Below are 20,132 nucleotides of genomic sequence, written 5' to 3'. Positions count from 1 at the left end.
TCAAAAGAAATTTAATCATGTCGTCAAAGCCCAACAATTGCACAAAAGAATACGCAGCATACTCGTGTGACCTTGTAGAATCAAAAGTCCCGTTTCAACGATGTCGTTTCTTTCGAACAGTTGTATTAATAATTTTCACGCCCATATTTAGTACAAAAAGATTCAAAATTTAACCACGCAATACTCTTAATTTAGGCTAATCTCTGCTGCCCTCCTTAGCGATTCTGCGCAGAACGGCAAACAAGACCCGACGCTGGACATTGAAGCTGCTCTTGGGCAGAGGCGGTGGCACAGAGCCAGATTTCAAGGCTGCTGCGAGAGAGTAAGCTCCTCTTCTCCTTTATACGTAGGCAAGATATTTCCTTCTGTCCTTGACGTAGTTCGTTGTAGGTTAGACTGCATGTCTAACAGTCACAGTGCAGCCATATAAAATGGTCGGCGGTGAAATGCGAGCACTTGGCTTCATAGAAATCTAGGCTCATCTTGGAAAGTCTTAGCTACTTGCCTATAGAAGTGGATATACAGGGAGCCCAGATCAGGACGATTTGCGGTACGTTGCCCTTTTTGATCAGTAATAATAGCAATACTTTGCTTCAGCCGTGGTGATCAGGTGGTGGTGGTGGGTGTGGTGATGTTGGGAACAGGTGGGATTATAGCCTGGCACTTGAGTCGAGCAGTTGCTTTGCCTGTAACACCGCTTTCATGGTGTTGTTTGTCAACATACGTAAACAAAGGCGATATGTTCGACAAAGGCTTATTTCCGTTCGAACGATCTGGTGACCTTCTGGGAACACAGAAGGCCCCGAAAGGCAAATAGCCATCTTTCTGAAGTAAGCACTACAACCCAATATCGCAAATGAACAATGTTCCTCGCACTTCAATGTTTCATCAGCAAGTATATTAAGCAGAAACAACGCAATGCCTTTTTGTTAGTGCACTATCCCAAACATACAAAATTTGGAAAATATTGAATTTATAAAAAAAATATCGTTTCGATATCGTCATAGTAGCGATATCAGAAAGTATGGTTGTATTTCTAGGCACTTTAGTCTGATGTGTTCTAGTCAATAATTTCGCAGACACAGTCAGGGTAGCTTGTCTCGCTCGTCACAATCGCCAACATATTACAGCACACAGGCGCAGACTCGTTTAGAAACGCGTAATAGGTGCTTCCATGTGTTCCAGCTGACGTTAGCCACGCTGTTCAGTGAAACAAAAGTAAAAAAAAAACGGGACAAGATACGATCTCAAGACCTACGGTGTTCGGTCGACCTCTGGTGAGCGAACACCGTAGGTCTTGATATCATATTTTTACCGTGTGCTTTAAATATTTTTTTTCGTTGAACAGCTTCGCTAACGTCAGCTGAAACATCCTATATATGTTACCGATGCCTGCATCGCCTTTCATGCAACCAAGTAAAAGAGAGCTAGGGCAGGAAAGGTGGGGTGGTCAACCAGACGAGCACCCGCTTTGCTACCCTTCACTGGGGGTGGGGGAAATGGGAATAGAAAGAGGGAAAGGGAAAGAGTAAGCACTGAGTGCTTTGGGAGGATGCATAGGGACACTATAAACGGTCTCTTAAGCCGATGCACTTCAAGTAATGTACTAGTGCACGAATCGTTTTCTTGGCCAGTGACGGGTGCGGCCCCGGTCCGAGTATTTTTGACTCGGAGAACGGTCTTGAGTCCAGTCGGTTTAAGGTTGTCCGCGTTCTTCGTAGCGAGGGCAGGTACATATAGGTGCTCGATAGTTTCCTCGCACCCGCAGGAGTCACACACTGGGTTCTCGGTCATTCCCATATGATAGGAGTAGGCGTTCGTGAACGGCACTCCCAGCCACAAGCGGCACAGCAAGGTTGTTTCTCCGCAGGAAAGGCTAGATGGCAGTTGTAGCCGTAGCGTGGGCTCCAGTTTATGCAATCGGCAATTGAAGGCACTTCAACTCCAGAAATCTAGTTATTTTTGCATTTAAGTAAGCGAATTTCCCTGACAGTGTCCGACCTCGCCAAAGGTATTTAACGCGTCTGGGTGTCTATGTGGGCAGACCGGTCAGCTTTGTCAGCAAGATTGTTGCCGACGATGCCACAGTGAGCAGGAATCCATTGAAAAATAATGTGCCCTCTTTCCAGAGCATGGTGGTGCACTTCTCTGATGTCAGATATCATCTGCTCTTAAGTTCTGTGATGTAATGCAGACTTGATGCTTTGAAGAGCTTCCCTACAGTCACAAAATACGGTCCATTTCTCTTTCGGCTCTTCGGTGACGTATGTCAGTGGCATGGAGAACTGCAATTCTGCCGACGTAGATGTTGTCATGTGTGACAATTCGAATCTAACTGTAACCTGCTTAGTTGGAACGACGAATGCGGCAGTTGAGCTGGTAGGTCAGGTCGAACCATCGGTACATATGTATGTATGCGTTCAGATGCGTCTGGTGCAGTAATAGGAGCGTCAGTTGCTTCATAGCCGGCGATGGATGACTGGCCTTCTTTGTAATTCCGGTAATAGCAAAATTCCACTGCCTTTACCAAATCCTAGATACGTAATCAGTGACTCGCAGACGGCGGTCAGAAACTATGCACAAGGCAGAATTTCGCCAAAGGCTGAGGCTATACTCAAAGCTAACGCGAACTATGTCACCTCCGAGGAGACGGAGGAACGACACATTATATGGTTCCCGGCTCACACGTCCCCCGACACCCCCATACCCAACCTCAACGAGGAGGTCCACCGCGTAGCGCGAGGTCTCACGTTCCGCGCCCGCGAAGAAGGATCCTCTCTTGGGGTTGGAAATCCAACGGAGGCATGGACAGAGAGGGAAAGAATGACCAGATACTGTGACATTACAAAATTTTATCAAAACTCAAGGCGGGTTTATCCGCCCCCTAACCACAAACTCGACAGGGCCCAAGCGGTAGACTGGCGGCAGCTACAAACAAAGACCTTCCCCAACCCCGTCCATCTCAGGAGGATATATCCGGACGTCTATTCAGATGATAACTGCAAGCTATGCAGCAGGGCTCACGCAACTCCTAGACACATTCTCTGGGAATGTGACGTTATATGCGAAGAAAATGCAGTTTCCCCAGATGAAGCTGCGGCGCGATGGACGGCCGCGTTGCGCAGCTCAAACCTCGAAAATCAACTATGGGCCATCCAGCAAGCCCGTGAGGCGGCGAGGAGACAGGATCTCCGGACCTCCTCGGGGGCGGCCTAGGCCCAGGCCACGAATTTGCCGGATTGTTAATAAAGTTGTTACCACCACCACCACCACCACCACCACCACCGAATCCTGCATGGTCCTTTGCTTGACAGAAGTCTAAAGCGCGGGATACATGGAGCATTCTTTCACGGCGAACATCGCGCGGCGGAAATAGACGCGGCGGGACGACGCCGGTGGTTCGCTGGCTTCGCTTACATGCAGCGACAAACGCGCGGACGCCAACGCGCGCCCGCCGCATTGTTGCCAGACTTTACGAATGTGTTTCTGGATAACAAAAAAGGAATAAGCAGAATTTTTATTGTATTATTTATTGTTACTGACTAAACTTCGAAAAAAAGTTTCATAGAGGCGCTTACGAACGATTTCTACACATTTCATTTAGCTGCAAGCATTTTAGCGGGCTGGCTTTGCGCCGTCTGGCGGGTCTGGCTACGTTGAGTGAGCGGGCACCTGCGATCACCGCGGAGTGCAGGCGTTGCGGAAGCTTTTGTGGATCTCCAACAGCGACGTTTACTTTGCGTAAAAATAAATTGTGGTTATTGGTGTTTACTTCAGTGTCAGTTCCTGTTTTAAAGCCTCCTCCAAAAACTAGCGTTTTGTGCTATATTTGGCGTGAAATGGGCGGCTCTCGTTCCGAGCGTGATCCGAGCGTGATCCTAAAGTAACTTGGTAAAAAAAAAATAGAATAGTTACTAATCTAAACGCGCGGTGTAAGCAGCGCCCGAAGCTACTGCACCCAAACACGCGTCCTGGCGCCCAAAACATTCCGTGTGTGCACGCACACATCGATCACGCACTGGTTTTGAAAACTATATACTGAGATAAAGGGGAATGAAAAAGAAATAAAACAACAACAGGAAAGCAGGAGGAATGAGTTTGATGGGACATCAAGGGCGCAAGAATTATATAACTATCCTATAATTAGAACGACAATAAGTTGGCGCGACGAATATATAAATCAACGCGGTCGTGTACCGAAAGCACAAAGGGTGGTATCATCGGGTGATCACTTCCGCATATAAATTTGTTTTCATCAGTACCAACATTGTGAACTTACCTCCCGGATCGGTTCCGATATCGGCGATGATCTCTGCCCATGCCGCAGCTTTCTTTCGCTGATCCTTGTAGTCCTGGCGACCACAATCCCAAATTATGCCACGCATTTGAACTGCTGTAATGAGCTTATCATTGTATTCTAGTCTCGCTGCTTTCGATGACTTTGCCATGGTTACAGTGCTGTCCCTAGAGCACTTGGATATTGTGCAGCCTCCGCGCACCTCTTGTATCCGCGACAACCGTATACCGAGTGGGCGCTTTCTCTCCGTACCAACGCTTGGCTTGTCTGGAACACCCACTTTCTCTGTAAACTATTCTCACGCCTTTCGGCATTTCACGTGGAAACAGAATCCTTCGGTATCTTCCCATGTGCGCTCCTTGGACGCTCCCCGGTGCCGTGCGTCACCATATGTCTCTCATTAGTTTCGTCTGCCGCTCACCTCAGGGCATACAGCTTGCCATCCCAAGTAACCACGGATATCCGGGCGACGTCCGACGGACGTCCTTTCTGGATATTCGGGATGTCCGTGGGACGTCCATGAATATCCGACGTACGTCCGAGGGACGTCCCTGGGGAATCCAAAGGTAATCGCTTTGGCGTCCGTAGTACGTCCGACGCGGACATCCATCATGGACATTCAGGGGACGTTCAGGATATATATATATATATATATATATATATATATATATATATATATATATATATATATATATATATATATATATATGTGTGTGTGTGTGTGTGTGTGTGTGTGTATGTGTGTGTCTTCCCGGGGATATTCCAGATATACACATGCCTTGAAGCGACAATAGTGGCCGGGACACATTCAAGCACCGGACCATTATATATATTACATTGGTCTAATGCTTGAATGCATTCTTGTTCTAAATAAACGAGAAATGAACTTACACCAACTTCCAAATACAATTAAACGTTTATTGTGACCTTATACATATACATAAAAAGACCAATAAGCAGATATATGCGTACTGTTCAAAGAACAAATAAATACACGGATAAAGAAGAAAACTTGCAATTTCAATAGCACAACAACAAGGTAGAGAACAGCAGAACAAAAATACTTATTGCCCACCCTGCTTTGACATTTGAGTTTGCAGCATGGAATAAAAAGAATGAGCAAAAACACATCAATTAGCATTATTAAGCAGCGAAAGCAACAGAAATGACATGAAGGAATTAATCTTGACTACATCACTTCACTAGCACTCTGCGACACGAGCACAAAAAATGACATTAACTGGCTAATGCCTTAAACTTTAATGTCATTCGCGGTGTGCCACACGGACATGCTTAATGGTATTGCAGCTTAAATGTTATTCGCGACGTAGTGCGTTCTCGTAAGTCAACTTGCCGTCAAATGCGTACTCTCGTTCCCAATGTCTCCACATTCTGACGTGGCTAAACGAACTATTCGTGAAGAACAATCAATATATTCTTCACTTTCTTTAAACAATAGCTCTTTCTCGTGGCGTAGTGCGTTCTTACAATTATTAAAACTCACTTGGCCATCGAATGCATACTCTCGTTTACAATGTCCCCGCCGTGGCCGTAGTGACCATATTCTCACGATATTAAACAAACTTGTAGTTAAAAACAACTAATATATTCTTCACTTTTTTTAAAAGGAGCTTTTTATTTTCGTAGAGATCAGCAGGCGATCTTGCCGCTACTGACGGCTACAGCTCTGATCATGAGCGCATTAGCCAGGAGAAGCTGTTTGCCAGGAGAATCAAAGGGCGCCGATGAAGAGTCCGCGGTAGCTAAAGCAAATGTAGACCGGGGTCCTGCTTACCAGAAAACCCGCATTGACTTGTGCGTACACCTCTCCTAAGGGATCCTGTTCCGTTCTCACAGCGAAGTGAACCATCCGAAGCGTCACGTAGAGTATATCCATCAGGGAAGCAAGGCACATTGTCCTTAGTGCGCGTAGTGTCACAACCACCGTCCTGAACTTCCGATGTCGCCTCGGTGCAGCGACCAGCATCACAAGGCGTACAAATGTTTGCAGGGACAGCCCGAACGCACATGTTAATGCATGTGTGCGGGGTATGCGCGCCACTGCACAGTTCTAGGCTTGCGAATTCTCGAGCTGTTGACTGCTGGCTGCCGGTGCGAGATCCGAAGTCCTCGAATATCGTCTTTGTTTCCAGCGACGCTCTTTTTCGCGCGTGCGGCTTCTCCCGCAGTCTAGGCATCCTGGCACCTGTGAAGAAAACACATTTCAATACCTAAACGAATTAAAAAAGAAATCGATGTAGCTGTCATACCTTGGTAGTTGAGTAGGAGACTTCGGCAGGCACGGAAGGTGACAAACGCTGCTCCGCTGCCCTTACAACGATCGCAAAATGAAAAATGGCGTGGCGACGATGGCTAGAGCTTGGATTGGATTGGATGACTGCAGCGTTCTGCTTTGCCAAGGTTGTAACACTTCCACGTGCATCTACGCAAACATAAATAGGTTTTTAAAATATTTTATTATTACACAGTGAAATATTTACTTATTCTGGGAATATTCGGTATCTGATTTTCGAGTTTTTAGTTTCTGCTAAAGCTGTCGGCGCCAGAAAAACATAGCCTTTGAGATTACTGTCAATGCATGGCGGCTCTGACGCATTATAGCATTCGTAATCGCTTTCAACGCACGCAGCCACCAAAAGCGTAGCCTTTGAGATTTGTTTTTGTTACCTATAATGATATTATTGTATGCACAATTGAACACTGCAGACAACTTCCTGTTTTAAGAAACCAGCCAAAAACAGGCGCACACAGGAAACATACGAGAAGACAGGAAAGAGGCTGGAAGAGGCCTGTCTTGTGTATGTTTCCTGTGTCCGTCTTTTTTTTTTGCTGTTTTTTTTTCTTAATACAATGCACCAACTAGCCCAACAACGTGTTTTACTTCCTGTTTCAATGATAAACCTGAACCTACATGTTCGGAGGTCAGGACCAAAACTCTATGATCAGGAACTTTTCATAATGAGGGATAACTTGAGTGCTTGGCTCTAGGTCGAATAAGTGGCTTCAAATGGGCGCTTATATATTCTGCTAGTCATCCACAAGCATTTTTTTTAAAGCAAACTACAAATTGTTTGTATGACCCACCGATAGAAAAAAAAATCGTATTTTAATACTGCGATGTTAAAGTGGGCAGAATTGATATCAAGTTGGAAATATATTTATTTTGCTTTGAAAAAAGAATGAACTGTGTCCGAAACAGAACAAAAATAAACAAGTATAATATGAACAAACTAAAATTTCCGGCAATATATTTATGCTAGTTTATATATAACTCACTAGTGTATATCCTGGGCATGCCTATTTATGGACAGCCAGCGGACGTTCAAAATGGGATGTCCCATGGACATCCCGGTGGGATGTCCTTCGGACATCCAAACAGGATATGGACTTCTCCTGTACGTCCCACGGACGTCCGTGTTGGATATCCGGATGGATGGACGTTGGGACTTATGGTGGACGTCCCACGGATATCCGTGGTTACTTGGGATGTACCCTTCTGGATTTCATTAGGCTTTTAGCGTAGCAGTTTCAGTTGTCCCTTTGTATGCTATCTTTGCTAGCGTCGCCTTTTCGTACGCCGACAACAGCATGTGCAAGCTGTGACACGGAAGTCAGCAATTTATAAACGTTACTTTATTTAGTGTACGCATTTTTAAAAAAAATTGCTTTCGTACGTTTAATTTCTTTTCTCGTTCTTGCTACCGGCCATTTCTGGCGATGTGCCTCAGTCGAAAAACGATGCGGTGCCATCAACAATCTTCCCCGATGTTCCAGAGTATGAGTGGAAGCCTACTACTTGGAAAAGAAAAGAGCGCAATCTGTGTGATCAAGCACCACCAAGAGTTGCGAAAAGACGAAATATTGTTCAGATTAGCCAGTGCTAGCTCATAGCACCCACGCGGCGGTTATAGTGACGCTGGCGTCACCAGTAAATTCAAAGAGTTTAATACCCCATCACCCCCGACGAAAGTTAACTTCTTAAAACGAGGAAATGTTATTGAGCACATCGGCACCAATTCTTTTTTTTTAGACTTCCATGGTGTACTTATTGGAGTCCGCCGAGTTTATTGCAATTTGACGTTGTAAATATGGGCAAGGTTTACCTTTGCTGTCACTTATTTTCCTGCATTTCGAGTAATAATCAACACTTACGCAGAATAAAGGTTTTAAGCAGGATATTTCACAGTAATTGCAATTTTTGAAAGGGTTGGGAAGAAAACTGTACCGCATATATAATTATCTCTTTCGTGAGCACGTCACTTAAGTTTCTAGAAGAAAAATATGTATACACAAATTTGTACTCTTCACTTAATGCTCTGAAACATTCAATATTCGGCTGTAACGATCGATGGTGTCCTTCTCACGCGCAGAGAGACCAAAAGTGCGCGTCCAAACAAGCGCAAACGCCCACATTCCGTCGCTCCAGCGCGGCCGCGCGACGGACGGTCCCACGGAGGCACCAGCTAAAAAGGAAAAAACAGACAAAAACCATGCAAAAACGCTCGGCGGCTACCGGAAGTCGGTGGGAGATCGATCGTCGCGACGCCTGGTGAACACGAGAGGCACCCCCGCCACTTCCGCCGGCGTCGATCGCCGGGCGTCGGTTTTTCCGATCGGTCCGGATAGCCGGCGTGCGTCAAATTTTTGGACGCCGAGGGGCGAGCGTTCGACGCCGGGCGTTTTTCGCCGCCTGGACGCCGGTTTTTCGCTCCATGTATCCCAGGCTTAAGGTGTTCCTGATTCTATTTGCAATTACCTTAGTAAATACTTTGTAGGCAACGGACAGTAAGCTGATCGGTCTATAATTTTTCAAGTCTTTGGCGTCCCCTTTCTTATGGATTACGATTATGATAGCGTTCTTCCAAGATTCCGGTACGCTCGAGGTCATGAGGCATTGCGTATACAGGGTGGCCAGTTTCTCTAGAACAATCTGCCCACCATCCTTCAAAAAATCTGCGGTGACCTGATCCTCCCCAGCAGCCTTCCCCCTTTGCATATCTCCCAAGGCTTTCTTTACTTCTCCCGGCGTTACCTGTGGATGCATGAATAGGTTTAACAAAAAAAATAAAAGTTACTTCCGATGCTACGCGCCTCTCTTTCCGCCGCATATCGTTTCTTTAACGCTGCGCGTCCAGTACTTCCACGTCACGAACAGCGCTCGCAATATCAACGTGACATTGAATTCTGGACATGAAAGCAGCGAGCGCAGAGTTTTCAAGAAAGAAAACTCAAGCGAGGCAGAAAACGATTATCGTTGCGGTACAAATTATTAGGGCCACCTGCCGCAATCGGCGAATATTGAGCTCGACCGCGAAATGGCTCGAGTGTCCACTATTAGCGTTTACTTGTTGCTCTATTGTACTGCCCCTTATAAATGGCGGTTGATAGAGAAATACATTCAACAGGAGCGGACGCTCCCATAAAGCCCAGCTGCGGAATTGACTGTGATGCTCCAAGCCACAGGCATTAACACCTGATCCACACTTCCGGTTTCGGGCGCACGTTTAGAGTACTACCTGGAACGCGTTACGCCGGTTGCGCTGATCGGCGCGGCATTTGTTTACTTATTATTTTTTTTTGCATCTACTGCTCAACTGCGCGCGCGGTCTTCGCTCGGAATTGTTTTATTGTTAAGTAAAAATGATTGCGAATGATCTTTACAAGCCTCTATCAAATATGTGCCACATGTGATTTCATGAAGAAGACGCAAAACGCCTTGTGAAATAAGGAAACGTTTATTTTCCTCCATAATAATACTCGTTCCGGGCTTTTTGTGCATTAATCCAACGGTGTGGCACCACGTAAGCAGCAGGAGTTCGCGTACGAAGCTCCGCTGCACGACGTCAGGGGAAGAAAAGTAAATTAGAAGCGTGTGTCATTCCGGTTTTAGCACCTTATAGGAATAATGCGTATACAGGCGAAACTTGCGAAAGTAATGAATGGGCGGCATCACGAACAAATGCAATTTGCTTTTACATACATGGCGAAGAAAATACACGACTCCTCCCAAACAATAGCATACGTATCACGAAAACAATATTCAAGCAATCCCCCAATCGCAGGCCTTATTTCCTACCCTTAAAGAGCAGAAATACACGGGCGACTGCGCGTTTCTAAAATAACTTGGCTTCAACCGACGGCATAGTACGCCACGTATACACAGAGATAGCCACAACACAGTCTCTCAACCAGACCATGCTAGTCACTCGCAGAATTCCTTCTACTCGCACTCAGGACAAATCTGTGGGTGCAAAGCCTGTTTTCGGTCATTCAGAAGGGAGATTTATCGAGCCGAAAGTTCCTGGTGTTTGAGGTCCATGGCGTTATCTTTTGCGCGTTCTGCCGGCGCAAGCAACACGCGTGTTATCACTCTCAGCAATCGTTCGTCGCGTTTTCGACGAGCGCGGGTACCTAAAGAAGCTATATGTTGTTGCGGGGCCATAAAAAGCGAGACAGACTGCTGCCACCAATATTCAGTACACGCCAAACTATTGTCACTGGCCGAGCTGCTCTTCGCTGCGTCACGACAGGAGAGGCGACTGTGCCTCAAAGTTATCCCAAAATGTAGCGAAAATAATAACAATCACATTGGGGGTCAGGGAAAGCGGCACGAACTTGACCCGGTAAGATTTCGTACACGCGAAACTAACTGCATTACACGGCCGTACTGCTTTTTGCTAACTGCGTCACAACACCAGGCGCGGCGAGCGCGACCAAGAGCTAACTAAATTACTTAAAATAATGTAGTACTCACAGAAAGCTTGGCAAGCATCTCCCAGCACGAGTGATTAACTCAAATTAACTGCGCTAGAACGGATGAGCAGTTTTTAGCTAACTGTGTCACACGTCTAGGTTCCGTGCCGTAACCCTAATTGCTTGAAATGCGTCGCAGACTGTCAAACAATATTTCTCACCTTGCCGTAGTCCAGTAGTGCAATGGTGCCTTGTCGAAGTGCAGAAGGAACGCAAGAATACGCTGGGAGTCAGACAAACCAAACTTAATCAAAAAGAAAAAGTGAGACGGGTTGCCGAAAAGGCGAACTTCGCAAGCACAGCCGGCCTTGCTCGATTCGGTGGCTTGCCTGGTCTGGCGCATGACGCACGCATCTGGCTAGTCTGACGTGTGGTTAGCTTGTTGCTACGTGACGCAAATAAGTCGCAGAGTTCATTTATATGATGAAGCTTGTTAGTTTTAGATGGAAAGAACAAAACAAATTAAAGATGTCTGTCAACTTCATTTCACGTTCTTATTTTTCTGATGCTCGCGGCAGAAAATGGTCGACGTTAATAATAGCGTGACGTATTTCGTGTTGCAAGTTTTTGCCGAGCGTTCCATCTTTTTGAATTTCTTTCTTTGTGTTCGCGCGCTGTTTCTGCCACGCCGCAGGAATTGTATCGCTAGCTTCGTCGCTTCATGTGGCCTCTTTGAGTACGCGTTCCTTCTTCACCGACGTCATCCAGTGCATCTCCAACGTATGTTTGTTTCAGCAGTGGCCAGAGACATGAGTGCGATGACATCAGAAAGTATTGCCTCGCTAGAGCCCCTGGATGATGTTGCACGCAGAGAATTAGGAGAAACACCTGCGGTAAAACAGACGGCTCTGGAAGAGTTGCGCCAGCTTATTTCAGGTAAGGAGAAAGTGTCAGCAGGTAACTGAGAATATGCTGCACTGTCATGTGTTGGCCGTAACGGTCGTTCTCACCGCACATAACTTGTTGGCATCGCAAACGTATAACGGCGTTGTTTAGAAAGACCAAACCTAAAGCAACGCACCAGCAGCGTAGCATTTTCTACAGTAAGTACTAGAAGGAACTCCGGCGCTATAGCGTCTACGGGAACTTCAATTATGGCGGTTCAGCCTGCATGGGAATGATGGCTAGTAAATGGACTTGCCTAATCTCGGTTTTTCTGACTTCAAATGGCTTTGAGAACATTGCATATCTATTTATCTAAGCAGTGCGTTTTCTTATAAATACCACAGTTCTCCATAGTTATGCACGACTGCAGAAACCTGTTGCATCCGTGCGTTTGAAAAAAATAAACTGTGGTCTGTTGGGAACTCAGCATACCGTAAAGAGTAAAGCCAGAAGAAGGTCTTCAATCACAAGCTTGACGAGTAGACATCGGTCGCCTAGTATAGTTGAGCGACCGGAGCACCAGATTTCCCTGCGGTGATTTTTGTGGGAGACTGAGTGATAGGCAGGAGTACTAAGTAGCGACTGTCTATACTTCGGAAAAAGTCGGTCTCGAATTTATAAACTCATGTTCATGCCGCACAAAGCGATCGAGCACTTTCCCCCGATATGACGCATATTGACCCTTTTCGCGGCGATTCCGTGGGCTTGCTGTCATGTTTGATCACATGGGGACGCGTCCATGGCTTCCCTCAACTGCCTCCGTGTTCACAATGGGTTTGTATGACTCCCGTGCGGCTTAGCAAACCTCTGTGTCGGGAGATATCGAAGATGGTGACTGGATGAACGAGACGGAGCATTGGCCTCAGCTTCTAAGAACATGCAAAATCGCTTTCAGAGCTCATTAAGCTATGTCCAAACGGCGCGAGCAGCGTATGCGGTGCTTGTTTTAAAAGCGGGGCCAAATATCTATTACAAGCTTGCCAAACTTTCGCTCATGAATTCAATCAGGACTAGTGTGTTTTGCACTTCGTTCTTTATTGGATAAATATTTTGAAGCAGCGGCTTGTCCCGTTTCTGTCTTCCTCGGTGCGGTCACTATCTGATTATTTTCTGCCTAATCGCTCGCGGGTGTGCGCACTTCGGACAAATTTGTTATTGCTGCGCGGAAATCTTGAAATGTAGCTGTTTTGTATCTTGTAATACCTTACAGTAAAGATGTATTATCGCTAGTAACTCGCTTACTCTTGAGGACCATCACGAGACATTCAGCTTCGACCATTCGTGCGCTGTCGATGTAGCCCGTCATTTATTGTGCGTATATGGTGCGCGTATATTCAAGTGTGCGCCCATTCACTCATTGACACGTTGGCAATAGAATAGGCGCAAAATTCCGTGCCACTTGGGGTAGGTGTGTGTATATACTGTGCGCGAAACGTACTTAGGAAGCGGCGCTGCTCCTTTTGTCAATGTTTAACGAGAGGTACTGACTCTTGCCGACGTTCCGAGACTCAAACACTTTTGTTGAAGGTTAGCGATGCCACGCTGGCGGATGAGCAAATTTCTCTATCCTGGAGGAAAGCCGTACGCCTCAAAGTGCCGGTAACACGTACGGACAGTTGCAGCTGTGGTCCGCGAACTCGGCCACACAGATTCATTCCATTCGTTAACATGCCAGTCACTATTTTTGCAGTCAACTACTGCACATTAATTCAATCCAGCATGATTAGAGCACAGTGCGTCAGCGAAAACGCAGTTGCATTTGCGACAGCTGATCGCACAGACACAAGGTGGAAGCGGTAATGGTTGTGTATTCGCGGTCTGTCGCTGAGGCTACATGCGGCGCGCAGACGAAAGCGCCATCTCGTTTGTCTAGAACAAATTGCTCCGCGGAAAAGGTCAGTATCCAACACTTTCGTTATTGTTCTTTTATTAGTTTTTGATCAATTGGCGTGTTTAACATCACGAAACAGCGCAGCGATTTATTAAAATTAAATATGGGGTTTTACGTGCCAAAATCACTTTCTGTTTATCAGGCAAGCCGTAGTGGAGGGCTCCGGAAATTTCTACCAACTGAGGTTCATTAACGTGTACCTAAAGCTAGTACACAAGTGTTTTCGCATTTCGTCCCCATCGAAATGCGGCCGCCCTGGCCGTGGCAGCAAAACACGTGGTACGTGAGCACATTTGCATTTCGCCCAAGTATTGGCATTCAGCCGGGGACCTTGTTCTCAGCGGCGCAGTGGCCTTGCCAGTGAATCCCGCGGCTTTCCTTCTTTTTTCTTTTTTTTTTAAATTCCTCTGCATTAGTTCTACGGTCGCTGCTTCCTTCTGGATTTCTGAGATAGACTGTTCGCTTGCGCATTCGCATTCAAAAAATCCTTTGGTGGTAACTATCTCCGTTGTGCCTTTCTTTTATACATGCAATAAACACGTATTTTCATACTGTGGCACGTATACGAATGCTTACATTGACATGTGTTGCTAGATTTTCTAGGGTGCAATATCCGACGGCCTCGTGAAAATTGCTAGCAGAGGAATTGCCCGAACAATGCAGCAGTTCTATACGAAATAAACATAAACAATGTCGCGGTTGTCTTGTCAGCATCGTGTTTTAAAGGAACACTAGAGAAAAACAATATACACTGCATTATTACTAGTTCATGCTTCTAAAATACTAAAAAAAGCCACTCTTACCGTGAGAAGCGGGAGGAAGGCGGCTTACTAAGTTAGAAGAACCGCAAAAAGGAAAGAACAGTCGCGACGCTACCTAGAAATTCTTGTGCTACCCTCTTAAAAAGGTTTACACCATTTGGGTCGTATCTTGTCCCGCAACAATCTCGCCATCTGTATTGCCCATATTTTCTTTCTTTAATGCTGGGAACACGCGAGCCCGAGCGGCTCGCGTGTTCATGGCTGAGCATGGCTGAGCATTCTCGACAGGACAGTAGCGAGCGCAGCGTTTTGAAGAAAGGAAACGCAAGCAAGGCAAATGTTGATTATCGTTGTGGGACAAATATACACCGCAAAGGGTAAAACTGTTTTAAGAGTGTAGCTTGGCATGGCATCAGATTTCGAAAGCACCTACTAGGGTCTACTCTTAGGCAAACTTACACCCTTTGGGGTGTATCTCTGCCACACAACAATAATCGTCCGCCTTGCTTCCGTTTCCTTTCTTGACAATGCCACGCCCGCTACTTTCCCGTCGGGAATGCTATGTCATGCTGATAACGCGCATGCCGTTCGTTGCTGGGAAGTACCGGGCTTGCCACGTTAAAGAAAAGGAAATGCGGACAAGACAGATGACGATTATTGTCGTGTGGCAAAAGGGTGTAATATTGATTAAGAGTGTAGTTTTGTTCTTTTACACTCCTAAACAAATGTACACCCTTTGGGTTGTATATTTGCCTCACAACAATACTCTTCATCTGACATGCTTGCGTTTCCTTTCTTGGAAATACTGCGCTAGCTACTTTCCTGTCGAGAATGCTTTGTCATGCGGATAACGCGCATGCCGTTCGTGACTTGGAAGTACCGTGCCCGCAGCGTTAAAGAAAGAAAATTGTTTTGTGGCAAGATACGACCCAAAGGGTGTAATTTTGATTAAGAGTGTACAGATAGAGGGGGGCCACATTGTGTGCTTAAACAATCGAAGACTGAACTTAGCAAATGATCTTTACTGCACCATAAAGGCACAGTACGAAAACGTATATATTGAAATAAAGTGACGTCGCACTGACGTGCGCTATCTCTGGCTCCCGCGCAGAATTAAAGAAAAATACACATTTGCTTTCATTTCATGTTATAATAATCAACCTATGACTGCGAAGTTCACAAAAACTTACAGCTCTGAAAGAGTACTTCATGATTCTAGAACGATTTAGTGTTTCTCTGTAGTGACCGCTCACTCCCCCCTCCCCCCCCCCCCGCTTTCTTTCTGATGTGAACTTACGAAGAGGCTGGCTCCTTTAATGTCGCCGGTTACCCCTCTGCAAGGCAAGCAAAACTGAAAGCTTGAGAACAATGAGGCAGTCAAGTATCACAATCATGCGAATTCCCGCGCAAGAGTAAAGTAAGTCACAGTAAAAGATAAAATGACACTAAGACACACGCACAGTTCCGTATATACAACATAGTTCGAAGACACGCACATCAGTTGAATTAGTAGATGAGCAGGCCAATAAACCTACACCTATCTACATAAAAGGACACAAAGAACACATAACAAGTCATGTGTTCTTGCTATGTCCCCGCTTTACCAACACGCCCAAGTGACAGCCACGCTAAACACATAACAAAATAAACGCGTGTTACAAATATACAGAAGTGAGCTACCCGTAAACAATTGACTGAATAAAAAGAAGAATAGTGACGCCATTCACGAGTATCGTTCTAATACACGCAGATTTTAAAAGCGACAAGCGCTATTTTCTGTAATTTCATTGTTGGCCATCGACCAAGTATTTTTGTTCTCGAAGTGATTGGTCGAGGGTCTGGTAACATTAAACCAGCTTTTCGTCTTCGACGCGCAGTACTGTATCGCAGTCACACAAGGACAAGGTGTTGTATGCATCTTCCTCAGCGTCGTCACAATGGCACTGTGGACTATAGCATTTAATTCAAACGTTCTAAAATAGCGCGGTGAAATATCTCATTCGGTGGTCAACCAACTAGCCGCAGTCGCAGCGCTGCAAGCTCTCTAGCGGTGTGTATTTTCTAACCTCTTATATTGTTTACCCCGTATCTCAATTCCAATAAGGTGACCCATCGCTGAACTGCCCGACGGATGACGACTTTCTGGTCAAGTTTCTGCGAGCCCGCAAGTACGACACGCAGTTCGCTTTCGAGAACATCAAGAAATACTTCAAGGTTCGAAGGGACAGACCGGAACTGTTTGAAGACCTAACTCCGAGCAGCATCCCTTTCGACGTCGTCTGCCGCAAGCATCAGCTGCTGACGGTGTCGCGCCACACGGATCCACTGGGAAGAATGGTTTTTCTGACGAAGATCGGTAAGCCCGGTGAATTCACTATGCGCTGCCTTTCGACGAATTAGTTTATCTGTTACACTGCGTCTGAGAGATAGAGATGCAGAAGAAAGGGGAAATAGTGGGAGCTTAACCAGTAGGGAAAATTTGGTTTGCCACCCTACACTGGGCAACAGGGGAGGAAGAGGTAAAAAAACAATAAATTAGCTTTTCGCATCAGGTGATCCGACAACGCCTCGTGCGGTGACTGTGGTCGCGAGAAGACTCTTCAACAACATTTTGTGTGACGGACCTCGTTACACTGTGAAGAGACGATAGGTCGCAGTCACGCTAGCATGCTTTGACCAAAGAACGTTGTGACAGCAGTGACGACCTCATAAGAAATTGCCGCCGAGGGTGACGAAGGCACTGCTAAGATTTTTCAGGACAACCTACCTGCACAGGCGACTGCAGCCTGAATTGCTGTTCGTTGTGCTACAACTGGTGCTGCGCTGTGATAGCCTGAGTGACTGCGGCTGTCATCGGTTTCTGTGCTCCCTGTCTCTCTCGCGTCTGAAAGAACCCCCCCCCCCCCCCCAGAAGAGTACAACATAAAATAAGTCTCAGAAACAAAGTGTCAATCAAGCTTTCAGAAAAGACATATCGTGCACGGATGACAGCAACTTTGCACTGCTGGCAGCCTTGTGGCGAAACTGCAGCTCTGTTAGTGTTGGAACAGATGCGCTCTTTAAAAAGCAGTGGTTTTTCCGGCATGCGGCGCCTGTCCGCAAGAAAGAGAGGATAGTGATAATTTGGAAAGGCACGAAAGGCACGAACCAGGCTGAGCCCGGTTGGCTACCCTCTACAGAGAAAGATGAAAGGGGCCTAAAAGACGAGAAGAACGGTAGAAAAAAGAACGGCAGCACGCACGCAAAATCAAGCTGACGCGTTCATCGTTCAGTTTGTCACAAATGGTCATATCGGCTGGTGCGTCTAGACAAAAGAAGCAACTCTCTTGCGTGTCACAGCACATCGCGAACACACACCACCATTGTCATAGGATATTTCCACGAGTATTGTTGTAACCGAGTTTGCTTGTAAAAAATCGTATACTACAGCACCACTTTCGAGTTATCCGGCCTTCAAGTGTGCTACTAAATACACGGTCGTTTCAGCCACCAGTAGCCCAAAAGCGTGCGTCAAGGTATTCGGGACAGACTGTAACGGAAATATATATTTCACCAGATCTTGGGGGTCGATATTTCGGAAATAGCGCTAGTGTTAGAATATTTGTTAACATGGTTTAGCTGTTGCTTGGCTCCAACATGTGCGTCAGAGTAAATATTTAGAAATAAGGTAACCTGTTAACCTTTTCATTTAGCTGCCTAAACATTGCGATTTGTCGCTCCAATAGCATCCGCTTCTTAAGGCAATCAAGCTGAACAGCCCGAATCACGGTATGTGCTCAAGGTAATTAATTAAAATAAATATAAACGTAAAGAATAGGACAAACGACATATGTGTTCATGGTTGAGTCTGACTATCGAGATAATAATCACACCAGTGGTCGTTCGCTCAATTATTTCTAAAATGCTGTGATAAACAAAGTTATTTATCGAGTAATTCATGCGTTCAAACTTATCTGTGCTCCGCCATATAGGGTACGAGAAGTTGCGCAGACATATATGGCCACTTCGGTTGGTTGTCTTGGAGTGCCACAAAGTTAGTAATGCCACAAAGGTAGTGCCACAAGGTAGTAAACAGGGCGCTCCGACTACATTCGGTTGGTTATTTCCGATCGCTAGACCCCGACTTGAAAGGCCCAGAAATGCTCCCACCGACAAGGTCGGAGAAACCGCTAGGTCCGGCTGGTTTCCGGTGGCGCTAGCCCTAGGTAGCTTCCGTCAGCACACTTTTTCCGCTGCAACTTAAGGCTTCACCTCGATGTTGGCAACGCGGCAACGTTCTCGATTGTTAGCGGCACCTTCAGTCCTACTTTTGAGTCGAGAGGCAAGCAGTGACAGCATCCTATCATATAGTGATGCAAAGTTGTGTTGACTGCCTTGCAAGCGACGGCTACTGCAGTGGTCGAACAGCTACTATTTTTCTTTTTCTCTCTCGCCGTGATGCTTTAATGTTGCATGATGCGGGACGTTCAGTCGGCCATCACCGCAAGTTGCCCTCACTTCCGTCCTTCTCAAAGATCCGAAAAGTGCCCTGCCATTCAGATGACGCGTGCTTTCCCTGATTCAGATATATTGAGTATCTAGCAATCCGTCTCGGAGAACCGCATAGACCACCCGAATTTACCAGTAGTCCTCTTGTATGCAATCACTCGCGCAACCATCTTAGCAACATCAAAAATATAATTGTGCTTAACGACGCTTTGCTAGCGGAGAAATTTCACGCAAAGCTCCCGTATACTATTGTTTATGAATCGCGAAATAAAGCACGCCTGACGAGGAGAAAGCGAGAAACCGTCGTCGTATTTTCAGCGAAGGAGTAAGAGAAACGAGTTCCTGATAACTGGACTGGTTTCGCCATCTGTCGATGAAGAGCGAAATGTGCAACGGAGCGCAGCACTGCGTGCCGCCGCCGGCAGTCGGCGACGTCAAACCAAATGTTTGGGATTCGTTTATTACGATACATTTTGATGTTGCAGAGCAAGACAATGTGCAACACATTATCCGCGCAAGTAACGCTGAAAGCTGTGCATTGCTAATAAATCTCAGCCTTGAGGTAAGAATGTAATAACTCACTATTAGCATGAATGAATATGGCGATGGAACAGTCCACTAAACGTAGTAGGCTGTTCCCTGACCTAGGAAGCGTAGTTTCATGGAAAACAAGGGTCAGAGGGGTAATTTGTCGTATGAGTGGTGATGGGTGCATAAGCGCCGAATACGGAGAGGGGAGGGGAGGGCTCCGCGGCCCGAGCCCCCTCCGGAGTTTCCCAGGTGCCACCCGCCCCACACACACCTAAATTGCCATTACCAGAGCTTTGTCACCCAGATCATTTGCGGTTTCTTCTGACTTTCCTCGACCTATTCACGTGAAATTTTACTGGTGCTAATAGCTTACTGCATCATTGTTGGCGCGGCAGTGCACGGCTTTTAGTTTTAAGTTTCCACTGTAAACACCATATGTGTATGTTATACACAAAGGTCAAAGTGTAGTGCATTTTTGAAAGAGATGGAGATAGCCAATTAAAGA

General features: G+C 46.1%; 1 protein-coding gene and 1 long non-coding RNA gene across 7 annotated transcripts in view; one reads left to right on the top strand and one right to left on the bottom strand.

The window, feature by feature from the left end:
* Positions 1-219: 219 nt before the first annotated feature.
* Positions 220-20,132, top strand: part of LOC135905253 (alpha-tocopherol transfer protein-like) — a 35,511-nt gene continuing 15,598 nt past the window's right edge. Inside the window, exons 1-3 of one of the 6 annotated variants that reach the window (XM_065436268.2) lie at positions 220-322; positions 11,810-11,947; positions 16,713-16,964. In XM_065436268.2, the coding sequence (XP_065292340.2) occupies position 322; positions 11,810-11,947; positions 16,713-16,964 (391 nt within the window). In that variant the 5' untranslated portion in view covers positions 220-321. Of the gene's footprint in view, positions 323-408; positions 551-10,813; positions 10,942-11,682; positions 11,948-16,712; positions 16,965-20,132 lie in introns of those variants that run through there. The other 5 variants (XM_065436271.2, XM_065436269.2, XM_065436270.2 and 2 more) reach the window with 5 other exon arrangements.
* LOC135905272 (uncharacterized) lies at positions 5,195-6,652 on the bottom strand. Its single transcript, XR_010565364.1, has 2 exons — positions 6,568-6,652; positions 5,195-6,503 (listed from the first exon to the last, which is right to left on the bottom strand). It is a non-coding gene; the product is annotated as an uncharacterized lncRNA (long non-coding RNA).

The sequence above is a fragment of the Dermacentor albipictus genome, chromosome 3 (genome assembly GCF_038994185.2).
Source record: "Dermacentor albipictus isolate Rhodes 1998 colony chromosome 3, USDA_Dalb.pri_finalv2, whole genome shotgun sequence".
In the NCBI taxonomy this organism is placed as follows: domain Eukaryota; kingdom Metazoa; phylum Arthropoda; class Arachnida; order Ixodida; family Ixodidae; genus Dermacentor; species Dermacentor albipictus.
The sequence above is the reverse complement of the archived record's forward strand: the minus strand, read 5'-3'. Positions and strand labels throughout refer to the sequence as shown.